This window comes from Vitis riparia, chromosome 19, assembly GCF_004353265.1.
Source record: "Vitis riparia cultivar Riparia Gloire de Montpellier isolate 1030 chromosome 19, EGFV_Vit.rip_1.0, whole genome shotgun sequence".
Classification (NCBI taxonomy): domain Eukaryota; kingdom Viridiplantae; phylum Streptophyta; class Magnoliopsida; order Vitales; family Vitaceae; genus Vitis; species Vitis riparia.
The window spans coordinates 10283413-10301777 of NC_048449.1; the positions used below are offsets into that span (position 1 = coordinate 10283413).

The following is an 18365-nucleotide window of genomic DNA, read 5'->3' on the forward strand; positions in this document are numbered from 1 at the left end:
ATCTTGCACGCCCACCTGGATTGTGTTAGCCGTCGACCAGTCATCAGGGCTAAGTTTCACACAATCAAAAGGTGAAGCCTCTGAAGCATCAAACACTTCTCTACTGATAGCTAAGTTGTTGTCAATTGCAACATCATAGTCTCATTTTCTTTTGAGTGTTCTGCTTTCCCATATTAAGTGGAGTCTCGTTATATCTTCTGCATACTCGGATTAGACTAAAGGCTTACGTAACAGTTGGTGGATTCAATCTAGGAGCTTGACTGAAATTGCAAATTGATATTTTAGTTTCGGGCTTTAGCTTAGTATTTGTTACCTAGTCATTAAAGACTGCAATCCAAACACCAAGTTGGAGCTGATTCAGTTGTCTTTCCTCTCAAGCATGAGTTATGCATGTTAAAAGGGTATAAAATTTGTCCTTTTAGGCTATACAGGAAGAAGAAATCAAGCAAACTAATCAAAAAATTTAACAAGGAAATATCAAATTATTTACATTTCATCTAAATCACCATATATTCATGTATGTGTTCCTATATTACAAGGATGCTTCAATAAAATCAGTACACCTGTACATCAAGACCTTAACAAATTCCATCTAAAACAAAGAATCATCTTCATGACAACAAATCCTCCTAACAACCCATCTTCAGGGAAAAAAAAAATATAAAAATACCACTGACTCAGACATGCTAGATATTTGATTTTTGTGTTATTTTCTGAGCAGATTTTCAGAAACCTTTCCAGGCAGTGAGGACTTCATGGAAGACTTCAGCAATCAGGTCCCTGTCTGCACACTGCAGAAAGGCATTGAAATCATCTCGAATGTCAAATATCTTACCAAACTTCACAAGATATCGCAAGCAGGCAGTTTTCAGTTTTGACAATTGATAAAGAGATGCATTTTGGAGCCTCTCCAGCACATTCTTAGTGTCAATATCTTCTAAAAGACTCTCATGGCATGCCTCTTTCAGGTCTTCAATGTCGTACTTATCAGCTGCACGGAGAAGTGGCAGCCTGTGGATCAGAAATTCATCGTGTTGGATATTCCCATAAATGTAATTGAGAAAAGCTTGGCAGGCTTCAATTGACATGTCAGAGATGTTTACGGTGGATAGTTCTTTCTCTTTGAGGTCATGTGAAAACATGCTGCGAAAAACAGGGGATATTGAGGCCAGAACCGCCCGATGAGCTCCAATGCTTCCATCAGAAGCATTAATTATAATGTCTGTGTGGATGTTTTCTGACAACATCCGGCCAAGGGATGCAAGAGCTGTTGTAGTTGATCTTTTTTGAGCGAATCCTTCAGCCCAGATGGAGCAAGGCTCTCCACCCTGTAGGTTACACCAAGAAGCACATTATCAGTAAATATAGGCATATGGTCCCAAGTAAAAACAAACCCCTTTCGCTTCAAAGTTTCATTATTTCTTTCCATTGGCTATGATCACAAACACATTGAATGATTGATCATACTGCCAGACTTTAAATGTAGCTTACTCTAACTAATTTATTGCCAATTATATTCATTGTAGGTAAGAACAGGACAATAGAAGTAGCATATTAGAAGCCTACGTTTGGTGATGAAGTCTTCAAATCTAGGAATTCAACGTCGACAATGAATTTCCCAGTTAATGGAACCTCAATCGCCCAAACGAAATCGTCGTTATTCTTGAGCTGCTTGTCTGTTATTTCTGCATGAAAGGGACCCCAAATTATCATGCTTATGTTGGCCAAACATCAAAGAAATGCTAAAACCCAAAGAAAAACAAGGGTATAGGCTAGGGTTCCAAAATCATGACAGAGACAGCCTAATTTCTAGTTACCTGGATGAACCAAAGCCTTGCGATCTCCCACAGAAGAGAGCACTCTGATGATGAAAGACGCAATTGGTGGGTTGTCTCTGGTTAAATTTGATGTTTCCGGGTACAGTTTAACAGATAATGTCCGATTCTTCTCTATAGATAAATGCCTTCAATTCGATCAAACAAGGTTAGATTTTCTTGAGATTCATGGATAGTAAGAAACTCGGGAGTGAGTGATGGGTATAAAAGAATGATTACCAATTCCACTTGCCGATCTTGAAAGGATCGGACTTGCGGTAAGTGCAGGAAGCCAGGTTGTCGATCCTCCATTGGGCGAGGCGCGACGTGGTTTCGACTCTGTATGCGGAGTCGCTCATCCTAGCGAACGCGAGAGCCGCAGCGATTTCATGGATGCAATCGAAGAGACCATCCAACAACTCTCCGGGCTTTCCCAGGTTTACTTTTCCGCCACGCACCACCGCCACTCTTCATAGAAGCCTCCTCCTTCACTGCACTCAGCGCCCTGAAACCCCAGGATCTTCACCACCGCTCTGTTTGTATTTTTATGATTCAAAAACTGTGTTTGATGTTCCGGGCACGCAAGGATTTTGGGATTGCTTTACGCGATTGAGGAGGAAGTTGCAGAGGTTAATGGGTGCTTAAGGGTGGAAGAGAGAATGTGCAGGTTTGTTGGCTTACACTGCACTTCAGGGGTTGGTTGGTTTATTTATTGGCCATGTTTTTGTATTCTTTCCCATTATTGATTGGGCTTATGTCATGTTGATTATGGATTGCATTTTCATATGCTTGTATTTGTGTTGGAAAAGGCAAGTATTTCCTTTCATTTTCGAGGCTTCCAAGCAAAGAATCTATTCTCCCCCTAAATTTGGTTTTGCAAAACCTTGATGGGCCTTTGGATTTTATCACCAGTTATCCACTCAATTCCTTACTTTTAGCCACTCTTTTTCCCTCTTTCAAATCCTGCGTCTCAAGTACAAAGTTAGAGATGAATCGTCGGTGGTTAGGGAAGTTTTAGATTATATTTGGCTTTCAGAAAATACTAAGGAAAGAAAAAAAATGTAAAAAAATTGATTTTTTTTTTTTTATGTTTGATTGTCTTATGAAAAATATCAAAAAAAATCAAATATAATTAAAATTAATTAAACACTTATGTATTTTTAAATTATTTAATATTTATATTGATAACTTAAAATAAATAAAATGAGTTTGAAGAAATAAAAAAAATTATTAACTTTTAATCTATTTTTTTATTTTCATTCATTTTTTTTTCTTTCTATTTTTCCTTTATATTTATTTTCCTTACATTTTCCTTCAAATTTTATGAGAACCAAACATAACTTTAAGATCCTATTACCCATCAAACTCATTGGAAAAGCAGGGAATCCTCTATGTCTATAAAATTTAATTTTAAAATTAATTTATATTAGTTAATTTTATAAATAAGAAATTAATTTATTTTATATATTTTTGTGGGCAGACGGTTTTCAAATTACTAAAAAAAATGATTAAATTTTAATATAAAAAATAAATATTTTTTTAATTTTAAAATTTAAAGGTTCAATTTCTTCATGTGCTACTGTTTCCATCCTTCAAAAGTCGTCTTTTAAATGATTTCCCTATGTGCTAGAATTCATATTCAAATTTGGAAATCATTCAATGAAAACACAACTTCTCATTCTACTCAGCCCCACCTCGTGCTCGTGATTCCATGGCATAGAGTGTCACATATCAGGAAATATTTTGGAATTTTCTTTAAATAATCAAGAACAAGAATAGAAAAGTATATGATAGTGGACCAATTTTTAGCCCCTGCATTAAAAGGTCCGAAATTTGGGGTAATTCGTCATAAAAAAAAAAAAAGAGGTAGGTGGGTCATTTTGTTGAAAGACAGGAAGAGGAAAGGGAAAGGACAGGCAACCCGATATCTTTGAACATTGGAGCTAGTGGAGAGTAAGCATTCCATGATTGGATCACATACATCCTCTGAACCTTTTACTCTTGTACTTATTGGATCCTATGGCTGAGATCAAGTGATGATGCAAGGACAAGGACCTCAATGATTGCCTGCCCTTGTATCTACTCAAATCTTTTGAAATACAAAATTAATAGGAAAACCCAAGAGGATACACAGAGCAAGAAAGGTAAGTGTGGTGGGAGCACTGATTTGGAAGGATTGGAATCTTGGGTGGGCTCTGTTCTTTCCATACCTAATTTTTCAGGTAGGAGAGTTTAAGTATAGAAGAAAGGTATCTTTGTGTGGGGCATCCCAAACTTGAATCTTTGCAAAGCATTGTAGCATTGCAAGAAGCCATCATCATCAACAAAAACTAAAATAATAGCACCCCCTTTGTGAATGATTCGATGCAGATGTCTAAGGTGACCACAAGCCACAATCATACATGTTTGCAGTCATACAAGGGGCTCTTTAAATGTCTTATTTGTTTGAGGTGTTAGACAGGGACATATAGAAAGGCTTCAGCCTGAATGCAGCCCAACAACCAAGTACTGAACCTTTGCTTTCGTCCCTATAATGATTCAATGGTCCTTTCAGTTTGTTCCATATGCGTAGACATGGGGATGGGGGTCGGCCTGGCTTTGATATGGAGCAATCTTGTTGAGGCTTCAAAATGCATGCAAATATTTGCTGTTTTAGTGTTTGGTTGGCTCAATAATTTGGTTACTAAAGTCGCCCTTCCCATGGGATGCCTTCGTTGTCATATTAGGAAGACTACGAGAGACTAAATGTCTCTTAACTCGTACTAATCAATGACTAGGCTTGGTCCCTATGATGAATAAAATATGTATGGTGGGTGAGCACCATTAGACTTCAGCAAGTAGCAGGTGGCTCCACAGTGCCATAGATATTTTTGGCATATTCATAGTTTGGAGGGGACTTGGGTGGCATACTTCAACTCACATTGGGAAAATGGGTCGTTTAAGTTGCAAAATTGAACATTCAGCACATCAAGCATCTGAAAATTTTGGGCTCATCTTTGCATGGGCTCCATAAACGTTTGTCAATGTGCAGCAGGGTTGGGTCATATTACTTTTTGGACCAAAGCAGCCAAAAAAGCAAAAAAAAAAAAGAAAAAAAAAAAAGAAAAAAATTCAGATGCTCGGGGTTGTCTTGATTCTCTGTTCTTTTCAGATACCTTATGCAAAATCACTGATATTTTGGTCTTGATTCTCCTACTGATATGAAGTGCTTAAATTGGTCTGCTCTAGCATACACAAGGATTCCCCTTTCTACTTGTCAATTATAGGTAGATAGACTAGCATTAATCAGTGAAAATGACAATTGATCAGGCAAAGAAAAACAGGAATGCTGAGAGACAACTGGGCCTACATATATTAACTTGCGTTTCAAAGTTGGAATGGTAGATGGTCTTAGTTCATCCATCATTCCACATATGGCAGATAAAGATTTTCTTATGATGAAACAAATCTTATGTTAGATGAAAGATTTATCTTAATAGTGGTGACTACTCCTTACTTTGAAGTAGGAGTGGACTGGAATCATCAACAAACACTACTAACAAGTTGTCATTAGTGGGGTAGTCATCAAGTCAATCCAGAAATTCCCACCAGGCACTAAGATGACCATATTCATAGTATGTCAGTATGAATACTGAAACCTTTTGCCCTCTACAGAACATATACTTTTCCGAATGAACATCTGAAGGTGATGGATCTTTCTTTTATCTGGGCAAAATTCAATGTTTATCCAATCATGGGAAATTAATACTAAGTAACCATAGGAAATATGTTTTGCCATCCCATTGCTTCCAGTTGAAGTGGACGTGGACACCCTTTTGGAGGGCAAAGAGTTCTACTATCACCCTGCGGATGTGGGTGTTGAGGTGCTCTTGGAGGCTCATACTAGCTAGAGCAATTCCCAACTCAAGTGGGGTTATTTCCATACATTGATTTTGATTAGTGGGCCTGCTAATTCCTTTGAAAATTAAGTTCCTTAAGGCTATCGTGACGAGATGGCCCAGGGCATTGGAAGTGGCAAAAGTCCTACCCACTAAAAATAGAATTTGGGCCAGTAGCAATATCTTGTGTCGAGCATAGGTTTCCAAGTGAGTGGGCTTTTGTGCAAATGAAAGCTTTCATTCCAACAATTGGCCTCTCTTAAGGATGGTGTTATCTTCGCAGCAGGCAATGGAATCGATTGAGTGGTAGTGGTAGTGGTAGTGCTAGTGCTAGCATATTCCAGATTTTCATTCAATTTCAGCATAGGCATTAGGAAGTATGGATTGTTGTACAAGGAATCCATCCTGCGAAGACTATTCTCAGTATCAGGACCACAAAAACAGAGGAGGAAAAGTATGAACCATTGTCAAATATTTGAATATAGACACCTGTTTTTGTCTGATGGCAGTGGGATATTCTAAATTTGTGAATAGACTGGATTCATGTACCATGGTAGTATGACCTCTTCCACAAATCACAATCCCTTTTGAGTGCTACCCAAGTACGCTGACAGTTGCCCAACAAGAAACATTCAAACCTAAGCCCAAGATTAGGCACTATGTAACTTCAATGAAACTTCGATGAAACTCAATTGTGTGTTGATAGTTCAACATTTTAGCACTATAAAGGGCATTGAGCTGATTATTTGTTAGCCTACATATTTTGCTACATTAAAAAGGGGAGCTAGGTTTCTGTTTAGAAGAACAAGGTTGTTTGAGATCCTTTTACAATGGGGAAAACGGCCAAAGGAAAGCGGAAAATGAGGAACCTAAGAAGAGCAGGAGCCAACCAAAAGCAAACTCAAGGACAACCCCCTGAGTGGGTGATCGAAATGAATAACGAAATTAAAGAAGGGCTTCTCTATGACTCTGGAAAATCGTGGACAGTCTATCGAGTCCCCAAGAGCATGCGAGGAATCCAAAAAAACGCTTTTCTCCCAAAAATTGTATCCATCGGCCCCTTCCATAATAAGGACCCAGGGCTACGGATCATGGAAGAACACAAGATGCGTTACCTCTTACGCCTGCTAGAGTCAGGGCCCCGAGAAAATGGTGAACGAGTAGAAGATTCGGCGCAACAGGTGCCTCAAGTTGTTAAGGCTATTCGGTTGGAGGATCTTGCAGAATCCATGAGGATGTTAGAACAGAAGACAAGGGAAAACTACTCGGAGGATTTACAGATTGACAGTGATGAATTGATTCAAATGATGGTGATTGATGGTTGCTTTGTGCTCGAATTACTGCGACTCTACTTCAAATTTGATAACGAGGTATGCTAAAGTTTTTGAGTTCTACAGTAAATCAGGAGACTTGTTGATTATGTTTGTTTAAGATTGAGTTTCCCCCTTCGTGTTACTCATCCTGGTAGATAAACACAGCTCACCTTGCTGGAGAAGTCCAGGAAAGAAAGCAACTGGTTCCTTGTAATTGGAAGCCAAGATTGTTGACCCAACTGGCTTCTCTACAAGGAATTGGACGGCTTCTCTGACTAGGTCCATGGTTATTTCCATATGGTATTTTCTGACCTGTCATTTTTTCTGAATTTTGGTAATGAGCTGGCAATCCATGACCCAAACCACCGTGCTATCTGATCAAGTACACTTGCAGCTGCAACATCTAATGGAGCCATTGTCCATGGAAATGGGGCATTCAACATTAATTTGTTATACATTTTGTTTGGGTTGTTTGGATTGTTTGGATATTAGATCCCATTCATATATGTTATATGCAGAGTGGGACTATTAACATCTATTCTCTATTATACACCCTATTGTGCAGGAAGAAGTGGAAGATCCGATCTTCACAACCCGCTGGATGCTACGGACCCTCCAGAGAGATTTATTGAAGCTTGAAAACCAGCTGCCATTCTTCGTTCTTGAAAAATTATACGAGCTTATTAGGTTGGTCGATGACCCACCCCTCGTTGATCTTGTAGTCACATTCTTTGATCCCTTGCTGCCAAGGAAAAATATTAAAGGGAAGCTGAACCCTAATGAGGAGTTTGATCATATGCTTGATGTGTTCCGTTCCACCTTCCTTTCCTCCGTCAATGAAACAACTAAACCTGCTGGATGGAAGCAACTGCAAAAGTTAGACAACATTCCACTGGTTGAAGAGAGACAGTTAATTCACTGTGTCACAGAGCTTCAAGAAGCAGGGGTTCGATTTAAAATGAGAGAAGACCTCGATTTGCTGGACATAAGTTTTAAAGACGGGATGTTGAAAATCCCTCCTCTATACATTGATGATAACACAGTCCCCCTCTTCCTAAATTTGGTTGCTTACGAGCAGTGTGACCAAGATGCTAAACCTTTCTTCACCAATTTCTGCATGTTCTTTGATAGCTTGATCAATTCTCATACCGACGTCGGGATTCTTCACAAGAATGGGATAATCAATCATGTTTTGGGGAGCGATAAGGATGTAGCAAATCTTTTTAACAAGCTTGGCCGGGAGATTGTTTATGATTTGGATGAATGCTACTTATCTCAACAAATGATGGACGTTAACGACTACTGCAAACAATACTTTGCTAGCAAATGGCATGTTTGGTTTACAAACTTGATCCGTGACTATTTCAGTAGTCCTTGGACTTTTCTCTCCCTCCTTGCTGCCATTGCTCTTTTGTTGCTTACTACTGCTCAAACTTTTTATGCTGTGTATGCTTACTATTTTCCAAAGTCATAATTGACCTGTGGATTTTCTATGTATATTCCCCACTGTTCATTCACTTTACCGTTACTTGTATATCATTTCCACCCTTAAGGCCAACCAAAGCCTGCTCCCTCCTGACCCCATATACTTTTATTTCATTTTCATGAATGCATTTGAATAATTGTGAATGATCACATAGTTATTTGTGTATTTAATTTTAATTTTTTTCCAACTCCTCTGAATAGGGTAGTAGGGCTAATTAAATGTCTGATCATAAAGTTCTTTCATAATTCTATCTTTCTTTATTTCTTCTTCTATGATATATATATATATATATATATATATATATATTATTTTCAAGACATTATCAACAGCAATTCTCTACAAAAACTCTTATAAGCTCTTTTAGAAGATTGTAACATTGTAAGGATAAATCTATGGTCGGAAAATACCTCCCTTCTCACATGAAAGGTATGTGATAAAATTTTACTTTTATTTGATTTGTTTTATTTAAATGAAGAAATATGTTCATACAGTGCGTAGAAAATATTTTTGTAGCTAGAAACTATGAAAAAATTTCACAACCAAAAGTTATGTAACATTCTCTAGAAATTATGCAAGAAATGTTGTTACCGTTTTCATAATTAGGAGTTATAAAAACATAACTAGAAGCTATGCATTCAATTTCTAATTCCTTTTAGTTATATTATATACTAAAAATTTTACAAAACAAAATTGCTAGCTACTTAGCCATTTGCACAATTTTTTTTTTTTTTTATAAATTTATATAGCCAAAAGCTATATAAAGAACATTTCCTAGCTTGAAGCTACAAATTTATATATTTTGTTATAATAAAATATGTAAAAATAATCCATACCCAAAAGCTATGAAAAGTACTATCCATTCTCAATTTTTATTACGTGAATGCTACTTAACAGTTATGCATTTTTTTAGCATATTTACAAATAATATAATAGTAATTAAGAAAATATAATAAAATGTTAAATAATTGTATTTTTATCATAAGCAAATATTGTATTTTTTTACTTGATAAAATATTATTAAATTGTTTTATTTCATTTATTTATAGTTTATTTCAATAATTTGAAAGATGATTCAAATAAAATTATTGCATATACGGTTTTCAAATAATGTCACATCTTACTAAGCTTGTGTTTGTTGCTTTTGATATTTCGAGCAAATATTGCTATCTCGGGGTTACAAACACCTAGATTACAAACACTAGTTCATAAAGAGTCTACATGTAGTGGATAATAGGTCATGAACCCAAACTTCATCTCGTTGTCATTTACATAGGGTATTGGAGTGTAGTTGATTTTCTGTAGTAGGATGTTGAATCAACTTTAGAATTAGATTTTGAGGGATACAATACTACTATGGGTCCCAATGGTCCCCATTTGAACTCATATACCTTGATGACAAGATTTATCATAGTTGGATTGACTCTAGGTTCACTTTTGTGCATAAGGGTGTTTATGTAAGGTTGCATAGAGGTTAGTGAACAAGGTCTCTATAAAGGGCCAATTGATTAATGAGACAACCACATTTGGTTAATTAATTAATTAAGACCTGTTTTGGGCTAGATTAAGTAACCTAAGCCTTTAGTGGGCTTAAGTCACTTAAGCCTAATTAAGGAACCCTATTGTGGACCCCGCATTTCGGGCTCATGCGTTTCCCACTCGATGGCGAGCTCGATTTTTATTTTGAAAAATTGATTTTTATTGATTAAAAAAATTGACTTGGAGTCGCCACTTATTTTTGTTTTATTTTTAAAAGGGTAAACAAAATAAGAAAGAAAAACCCTAAGTGTGACTCCTTATTTTGGAAAAGGTGATCTACGAAAAACCGGATTGGGTTCGGGGGTCAGGTTACTTATCGGGAAGGTACGGTAAAGACCGTAGCACCCCTCTAAGTCCCTAAAAACGGGTCTCTACTAATAAAATGAAGCAATCGTGGCATCTAATAAAGAAATCAATGAATACCCGAATTGATCATGCACATATAGGAATCAGTAGATATATACAGAATGACCAAAGTGAGAATAGATGCGTACCTGGGCAACGAGCCGTTATGCGCTATCAAAAAGTGAGGTTAGTGCACAATTATTGAATATTTTCGAGCATGCTATAGAGCGGAATAACATCAATCACGCTTGGCAATCAATCAATCAATTAATCAATCAATTATAAAATCACATATGTCGGGCCCCACCAAAGCCCGTTTATTTTAACATGAATTAATTCCATAAATTCCATTAGTTGGAATTACGGAATTTAAATTCATGTTTATTTTAAATCATTTTAAAATCGTGAAAAATTCAAAAGTGGCTCGCCGAAAAGAAAATGGCGGCCAAATTTTGTTGAAGATGGAATTTTGGTACCTAAAGCTCTAAGGATGAATATTTTGGAGTTGAGATTTATTAGAAAAGAAAGTTAGAAATTGGAGGATCATTTAAAGAATAGGATTTAGAAAGCTATTTTTAAAACCAGGAGGAAAGTGGCACGTGGTCAAAGGTGGCCATGCAAAAGGTGACTATGTAGTGGTGCATAAGTGGGAGAGGTGATGAGGAATAACCACGCGGGGGTGAAACCTAGAATGCAACTGTGCTTGCTCTGTCAACAGCGAATCTTCAGTGGAAAAAAACAGCTCATTTTCAGTGGAAGGAATATCATGCGGACTTCAGGTGACCTGGGGGTTCTTTTACATTGGGAGCAGCTTCAACCTCCTCTGCTATGTAGTCCATGCAGGCTGGTATAAGATTAGAACCACGCTCTAAATGTGCAGCATATTGAGCATTCATTTTGGCATTTGCAAATGAGAGAAGGCCAGATTCGGACAATGTTAACACTTGATTAAAGAGAGTCTTCTCAACACAAACTACGGAACCCAACTTCTCTGCCCTGAAATGCTCAATGTTTGCAATCGGCAAACAATCCAATGTCTTTGTAATGAACTCAATTTCATCACGTTCCACATCCTTTATCGCCAAAATCTTTGCTCAACAACAGATCCGTCTCTGCATCTCTCTATGTACTCTTCTGAATCAACAGAACATTACAGTCAGTACCTTTAATCTTCTTAACCATACCCGGAATATAATTTCCCTCTTCTTTCAATGTCTGATCCATTTGGGTATAATCAGAAACTACACTACTCTGCTCAACATCAGTCTTTGGAGTCAAAACCTGGGACTGAATCACTGCAAACTTAGCGCTCTCCATTCAGCAAAATCTCTCCTTTGTCATTATACAGAACATGCAGTGGGGTCGGCTATGGGGTTCATTCACATTGTTTGATCCTACTACCCTTCCATTGCCTCTAGTCTACAGAACATCTCAAACCTCCTGAATATTCTCAACTTTAGCTTCCATGATCCCTGGTACCTGATGAACCCCTTCAATTATTTGCTTTATCTCCAACTTCTTTGAGGTTATTAAAGTGGCCAACAGGTCTCTGATTTGCTCATTGCAGGCTTCAAGCACGCTAACAGATATTTTATATGTAAAAATTTCTATCCTCTCCTCTATAATCTCAAACAATTGCTCCAAAGTGTTATAATTGACTCCTCGGTTCTTATTGGTAGTCTCAATCCAAGAAATCCTTTTCCTAAGAACCTGCATTTCATCAGATGAAGTTCTTTCCATACGAGCGCAAAGTTCTTCCTACCTTATGAAGACATTGCCTGAAACCACCTGGAACTTTCCCTTGCTGCAACTGCCATCTTACGAAAATCTGAATTCAGTCGGCCCAGGAAGCGGGGCAGCATGTGACTCCACTCACCATGACAGAAATTGGATGGCTTACAAGGATTTTGGATTGTCATGGGTGAATGAATGATGGAGGGCAGTGAAGGAAGTGTCTCAGTGGGTATGAGCGATGGGTATGAACATGGGTAGGATAGAAAATAAGCCGATGGGAACGGACAGTGGGGGAGCTAATGTGAGGAGCGAACTTGGTGAGTGGATATGGAAAGTGGAAATTTGAAGGGTGATGAGGGAGATGGGTATGAGAGATGGGTGAGAAGTAAGTACGTGGGTATAGAGAGAGAAAGGCATGGACGCGTGGAGAGAATGAGTATGAAAAGCTGGTTGAAGTTCTGAGGCAGAGGACCCTTCGAGCCCAGGTTCTGGACCTGAATCTGAGAAACCCTTGAACCACTGCAGAAGACGTGATCCTAACGTGGGATACAGCATGGGTCATCACCATTTTCCAGGCCAGTTCAAGAGCTCTGGATTCTTCAACTCCAGTTCCATCACCTCAACCTGCCCTTTCTTAGCAACCTTGGACCAGTCCTTAGCAGCAACACCAGTTCTCCAATCAAAAACAATAGTTACTGTTAATGGAGGCTTGTATTGAGGCGCCCAGAAGCATGCGGTGTAGTCACCTTCTTCAGCTGCAGTAAACGCAAAATTACCGGATTCTGTGTGATCCCCAGGATGATAATTGTTCCCGTACGGAGAAGAAACCTGAGCTGTAATCTTGTGCGTGTCTGGCAAAGGGAACCCCTCGTTCGGATTGATAATGCTGTACTGGCCGACACTCATGGCGTTGTCTTTCTCTTCTTTGAGAAATCTTTGTGTTCCTGATAATGATCCTTACAACCCTTGTCAAAATCCTCGCTCACAGTCCGGAGACTTCCATTGACAGAAAGGGGAGACTGGGGAGCATATGAAGGTGCCACTGGCTGAGCCATTAACACCTGACTATTCAGTGTCTGTTTCAAATTCCTCTCATCAGAATGGACTGCGCTGATGCTCTGTCATTATCCTTGCCGTTCAATCCCTTAGATGTGGAAGGAGACAATTGATCCAGGTGTTTGTCCAACATGTTGGCTATTTAGGACCATCAGGATACTTCCAGCATGTTTGTCTAGGTCCCGGTCATGACTAACAACTGATCTTGAACCATCAACTCTCCTCTGTTTTAATATTGCCATCCTTCTCCGACTCAGGAACAGCATTAGTGGCAGCCTCCTCTTCAATTACCCCTTGTAGCAGTTTTGCACCCTCATTCATTTGATGATAAACCCACTGCTACTAGAACTATATTGCTAATTCCGTTGTTATAGCAGCAAGAAATTCGAATCTGTGTGCACGCAAGACACCTTCATTAATTTCGGTACCAATAGATTCCCCTACATTCCCTCGCTACCAATCAAAGATGAATTATCAATGGGCAAACTCTAGACAACCATACTCAACCCAGGTGATGGAACTCTTCCTCTATCAAGCTCAGTTTCAAGTGAAGGGAAATTCTTATCAAACACAGCCTTTGTGGAGCATGGAGAAATATCTGTATGCGAAAGTGATGTAGCAAAGCGGTGGGCTGTGTTGCCACCCCCAGACTTATCATTGATGGCCCTCACAAACTCATTTTCGTCATCTGGAGCCTCAGTTTCACCCTCCATGGATTCATTATTATTCTCGACTATATCTGCAGCGTCCATATCAGTTTTGACAATATCACCTTCTTGCATCACTTTAACAAGGTTGTCAAAAGCTTTATGCTGGGTCTCCAAGTGTCCAATCTGAAGGCGGGCAAGAAACACCATTATAGTGGAAAGAGTGCTAGTCCCTGGTTCTACTGGTGAACTAGCCACAGTTAAAGGCATCTAAGCCTCACCGAGCACCCAGTTTTCATCCAGAGTCCGCAGTCCATGACTGTGAAGACAGATCTCATCTTTAGTAAATGAAACTAACAGCAACAACTTTTGAGAGATTGGCAATGAGCATCATATCCCAATGTCCCAAATTTCGAGCCAATCAGTGCACAAATTGCATGCATCATTTCCTCATGCACTGTAGGGTCACAACGAGCAAAAATCTTGAGGAATAGAATTATATTCTGATATGCGGCTCGAAATATGATGGGATTAAGTGGTAAAACGTGTGAGTGAGAGTGCTCAAGTTCAGTGGTTATGAATGATGGAAAGTGGTGGGTATGGAAAGTACGGATTGTAAGTGATTGCATGGAATGATGGAAACGGTGAGAAGGAGGGATTGGTATGCATGGCAAAGGTGATGGCTGCATGTAGCGAATAAAATGGAATGGAGAGAAATGGGTAAGGAGTGGATGCATGTGAAGGATGAGTGTGAATATGGGTATGGTGGGTATGTGATGGGTAAGGGCATAATGGAAATATGGAGATGGAATGGGTTGTAGCAGATGAGTGTAATGAATGGAGGAAATGGGCGTCATGGGTGGAATAGGTAGTGGGGTTTAGTGTGAGATGGGTTAGTGGGGTGTGATGATGAAAATGAGTGGACATGATGATAGATGTGGCTAGCAAATTCAACAGCTGGTAAGGTAGCTAATAAAAGATCATGATGTTCCTGTAAAGGAACCCGGGCTTCTTGCACTCAAGATGTAAATAAACTTAAACTACCGCCAACTCCATTCCCTTTCTTTCCTCACCACCAATTGCAGCATCATTATGAAAATCTCCCCGTGTCCATTCTACGAGTGGATCCCAAACAGATACCTCTAATAACATTAAGAGTATATCTTTATTCTTCCTCAGAACACCAACAATTGCTTCACAGCTTGCTCTGAAGGTGCCTTTCAAATCATTATTTGCAGAGGTATGAGTAGCCTGCTCACTGTCAATCAATCGAGTGTTAAGAGAGGCACTATGAGCCAACATCCTAAACACCTTTGAGTTACAGTTTTATTGAGCCATCGAAAATTCCCCAATTCCGTGCGACAAATCATTGAAAGCCTTTTCAGATGAGTTGTGAATCAAATTCCCACTCTCAATCTTTGAAATATGATTTAACACACACTTCTTAGGCAACTGGTCAAGGTACCCGCTGATGATTTCGACAGCACCACTTATTGCTGCATCCGCAAAGTCAGAAATTACTATGTAGTGGACCCCATCCAGCATGATCTTTTCGTCCAGAGCTTGGTCCCAAATGGATCCTTCTCTAAGCTTTTAATGACTCCAACAGTAACAATGCATAGCATGTCATGAACACCAAAACGATCAAATAAGAGATATTCGGAGGAAATCTCCATCACTTTGGGTTTGGTGGGATTCATTTTGGCAAACCCTGCATCATCATTCTTCAGGAACTTGGGCTCGTCCCCAAGCTCTTTGCCAGATCAACAAGAAAACAAAGCAAAGAAATGGTAACCCCATCTTCACTACAAAGGCGCATAGATTTAGCACACATGACAGCACAATTCAAGATGCTGGACACAGAGACGATGACCCATCACGATCAAAACTGCCTCATATTCTCTCAACCATTATAGTGGAGTTTATAGTTTTAGAGGTTCTGGTACTGCCAAGAAATATTTTCTGTTGCTGTGCTGCTGTTTCGTTCTTACTCACTTTAGCATTATCAACCTGCTGGATTCATATGGCTCTCCTTACTGTCATATCGAAGTCGTAGTTTGTAACATCATCCAAGGGCATTTTCTCCAGATATGAAGTGTAGAACCATGTACCGACGGCTCAAGATATTCTTTAAAGACCCCTTGGGACGCAAGGACTCAGCGACCACAACTTTCATTCCCTATGCTGGAACCCACAAATGGCAATGCACCAACTAAAACATCCCACAACTAGATATCCAGGAACAGAGAAATACATAAAAAGGGAATCACTAAAACTCAGCAAGAACAAGAGACCTGAGGATTTATTAAGCAAAACCTCGTTTCAAGAATGACAAACGGGCTGCAAATTGGTGGGATGAATTCGAAGTCCATGATATACTTACCAATCTTCCAACTTAAAACACAAAGAAGAATATAGCCAATTACAGGGGAAAATCAAGAGTATACGAAGGAGTAAAACAGAGCATTATATGCAAATAGGCATGGTTCAACCAACACAACTCTGTGGCCCTTAGTGTCCACAGCAAACAATAAACAGCAATCAGAGATCAACAAGGGGCGAAGCAAAACATTAAGAAACAGGAACATACCAAGCTCAAGATGGCTTTACCTGGAAGTCCACAGCACGGCTTTCCTCTGCTTTCCTTTCTTCGCCAGCAAGCTTCTCCTCCCAGGTTAGTTGCACTCTCTGATCTCCCTCGAACAGCCCTCAAGATGCCTCTCTAAAACCTCCCCCTCACTTGTCTCCTCTGGAACCTTTTCTTGCAGCTCTCTCACCCTCCAAAACCAAACAAAAAGCTCTCCCTCCCAGGTTAGTTGCACTCTCTGATCTCCCTCCTCACTTGTCTCCTCTGGAACCTTTTCTTGCAGCTCTCTCACCCTCCAAAACCAAACAAAAAGCTCTCCCTCCCAGGTTAGTTGCACTCTCTGATCTCCCTCCTCAGCAGCCTAAGTTCAAGGAATCCCCTCCAGAAAAAATCTCCTCCTTCCTTGAAAGCTCTCTCTGCCTCTAAAAAATATCTTCCAACGGCCCTCTCTCCATCACCCCCCTCACTGGTACCAGAAGCCTCCTCCCTCATACACTCCTAGCAGCTAGCACTAACGGCCAGCAGATTCCATAACAGGTGTCACCTTTTGGTTGCTCCTCAATTCCACTACTTGATTCTTCAGCAGCTCCTCAGGAAACGACACGTGGCCTCCTGAAATCCGGACATTTGGCAAAACAAAGGTGCATAAAATGCACCCCAACATGGGGGTCTACACCTATATATACCCCTTTAAGGGTTAGGGTTTCCCAATCACTTTTGTGAAAGCCATCTTCCACTTCTAGAAAGAGAGAGTCAAAGCTCAATTCCAAAGACCCACCATTTGGAGTGCCAAGATTGAGGTTAGAGCCATTGGATGGAAGATCTTGATTGTGTGAGACCTTTAGATTCTTTAGGCTTCTTCTTCACAATGTGGAATCAATTTATTAATGTCTAAATTGAAGGTAAAGTTTTCTATAGTCTTTAATCTAGATCCTTGAATGTTACAAAAAAATGCTACTTTTGCTTTCATTGCATAGGATCTAGAGGCCTAGGGTAGATTGCATGTACCTATACGATCTAAGGCATGGGAACAGAGAAATCCAAGGTTCCCATCAATTGGTATCAAAGCCCTAGGATAGGTTTTTTCTTGTTAGATCTGCTTTAGGGTGTGCTAACTTTGTATTGGGTTGCTTGTTTCATCCCATGGCCATAGGGATGAGTGTTCATGGATTTTAATTTGAATATGATGGTCTTAACTGTGATTTTTTTTTTTTGCTTTCTTCTAGATTGGGTTGTAAGCTTCATGTTTACAAGTATAGGATTTTTGTTGCATTCTAAAAATCTTATTTTTAATAAGTAGATTGATTGTAAACTCCAAACCAATGAAGTATAGGATTTTGACATAAAATTCTAGTTTTAAATCAATCTTGTAACCCATGGAAGGTCAGAAAATAATCAAGGACCTCCAAGTTAAGGGTTCTTTGCAAGTAGATGAGTTGTTTATAATAAGTTCACAGGTTTAGATAATCCATTTGATGTTGTAGTGCTCTATCACTTAATTGGAGGGATGCTTTTTCTTAGTCATTGGGATGGGGTTCCCATGTTGAGTGCACTAATGTGTATGGTTAGACATTGAATATGACCTATGATGAGTCATGACATTGCCTATTAGTTAGCCATGACTTCACCAAACTATTATGTTGTATGGGCTCTCTACCTTGAGTGAATATTGAGCTAGTGCTAAGGTTTTCAATGGCTTTGACTTATGAGTGAGATCTTAAAGTGGTCTTATAATCCAAATGGATTGGGTCACTACTGATTAAGGTGGGTGATAACAAGTATTCTTAAGATAAGCACCAAGATATTTTATGGGTTTGAGAAAGTGTGTCCCTATAGGTAATCCTAAGGACATGTGATAAGAAAAACTATGACCACAATATTTCCTTAAGTGAAATTTGACATATGCTCTTAGAAAGATATAGTATGTCGGTTGATAACATAATAGGAGGATATGAGACTCAAGAATTAT

At 39.2% G+C, this 18365-nt stretch overlaps 4 protein-coding genes across 4 annotated transcripts; 1 reads left to right on the top strand and 3 right to left on the bottom strand.

The window, feature by feature from the left end:
• Positions 1-482: 482 nt before the first annotated feature.
• LOC117908385 (BTB/POZ domain-containing protein At1g55760) lies at positions 483-2578 on the bottom strand. The gene is made up of 4 exons (XM_034821961.1): positions 2055-2578; positions 1818-1963; positions 1567-1685; positions 483-1328 (listed from the first exon to the last, which is right to left on the bottom strand). The coding sequence occupies exons 1-4, from the start codon at positions 2171-2173 to the stop codon at positions 726-728; spliced, it is 987 nt and encodes a 328-aa protein (XP_034677852.1). The 5' UTR covers positions 2174-2578; the 3' UTR covers positions 483-725.
• Positions 2579-6353: 3775 nt separating this feature from the next.
• LOC117908594 (UPF0481 protein At3g47200-like) lies at positions 6354-8640 on the top strand. Its single transcript, XM_034822245.1, has 2 exons — positions 6354-7062; positions 7571-8640. Exons 1-2 carry the CDS (start codon positions 6523-6525, stop codon positions 8477-8479), a joined length of 1449 nt encoding a protein of 482 aa, XP_034678136.1. The 5' UTR covers positions 6354-6522; the 3' UTR covers positions 8480-8640.
• A 2496-nt stretch (positions 8641-11136) lies between these two features.
• Positions 11137-11689, bottom strand: LOC117908171 (T-complex protein 1 subunit delta-like). Its single transcript, XM_034821825.1, has 2 exons — positions 11522-11689; positions 11137-11445 (listed from the first exon to the last, which is right to left on the bottom strand). The coding sequence occupies exons 1-2, from the start codon at positions 11687-11689 to the stop codon at positions 11137-11139; spliced, it is 477 nt and encodes a 158-aa protein (XP_034677716.1).
• A 978-nt stretch (positions 11690-12667) lies between these two features.
• On the bottom strand, positions 12668-13483 carry LOC117908172 (transmembrane emp24 domain-containing protein p24delta9-like). The gene is made up of 2 exons (XM_034821826.1): positions 13402-13483; positions 12668-13050 (listed from the first exon to the last, which is right to left on the bottom strand). The coding sequence occupies exons 1-2, from the start codon at positions 13481-13483 to the stop codon at positions 12668-12670; spliced, it is 465 nt and encodes a 154-aa protein (XP_034677717.1).
• Between the last annotated feature and the right edge of the window lie 4882 nt (positions 13484-18365).

Bases quoted from the DNA above. Each gene is read 5' to 3' on its own strand.
- LOC117908171 (XM_034821825.1), bottom strand. From the start codon at position 11,689: ATGGAGAGCGCTAAGTTTGCAGTGATTCAGTCCCAGGTTTTGACTCCA. The intron at 11,446-11,521 runs GTTCTGTTGATT...TTGGCGATAAAG, and splicing joins TTAAAGGTACTGACTGTAAT to GATGTGGAACGTGATGAAAT.
- LOC117908172 (XM_034821826.1), bottom strand. From the start codon at position 13,483: ATGAATGAGGGTGCAAAACTGCTACAAGGGGTAATTGAAGAGGAGGCT. The intron at 13,051-13,401 runs GCAATATTAAAA...GATCATTATCAG, and splicing joins TCCTGAGTCGGAGAAGGATG to GAACACAAAGATTTCTCAAA.
- LOC117908385 (XM_034821961.1), bottom strand. From the start codon at position 2,173: ATGAGCGACTCCGCATACAGAGTCGAAACCACGTCGCGCCTCGCCCAA. The intron at 1,964-2,054 runs GTAATCATTCTT...ATCGAATTGAAG, and splicing joins AAGATCGGCAAGTGGAATTG to GCATTTATCTATAGAGAAGA. The intron at 1,686-1,817 runs GTAACTAGAAAT...CCTTTCATGCAG, and splicing joins CAAGGCTTTGGTTCATCCAG to AAATAACAGACAAGCAGCTC.
- LOC117908594 (XM_034822245.1), top strand. From the start codon at position 6,523: ATGGGGAAAACGGCCAAAGGAAAGCGGAAAATGAGGAACCTAAGAAGA. The intron at 7,063-7,570 runs GTATGCTAAAGT...CCTATTGTGCAG, and splicing joins ACTTCAAATTTGATAACGAG to GAAGAAGTGGAAGATCCGAT.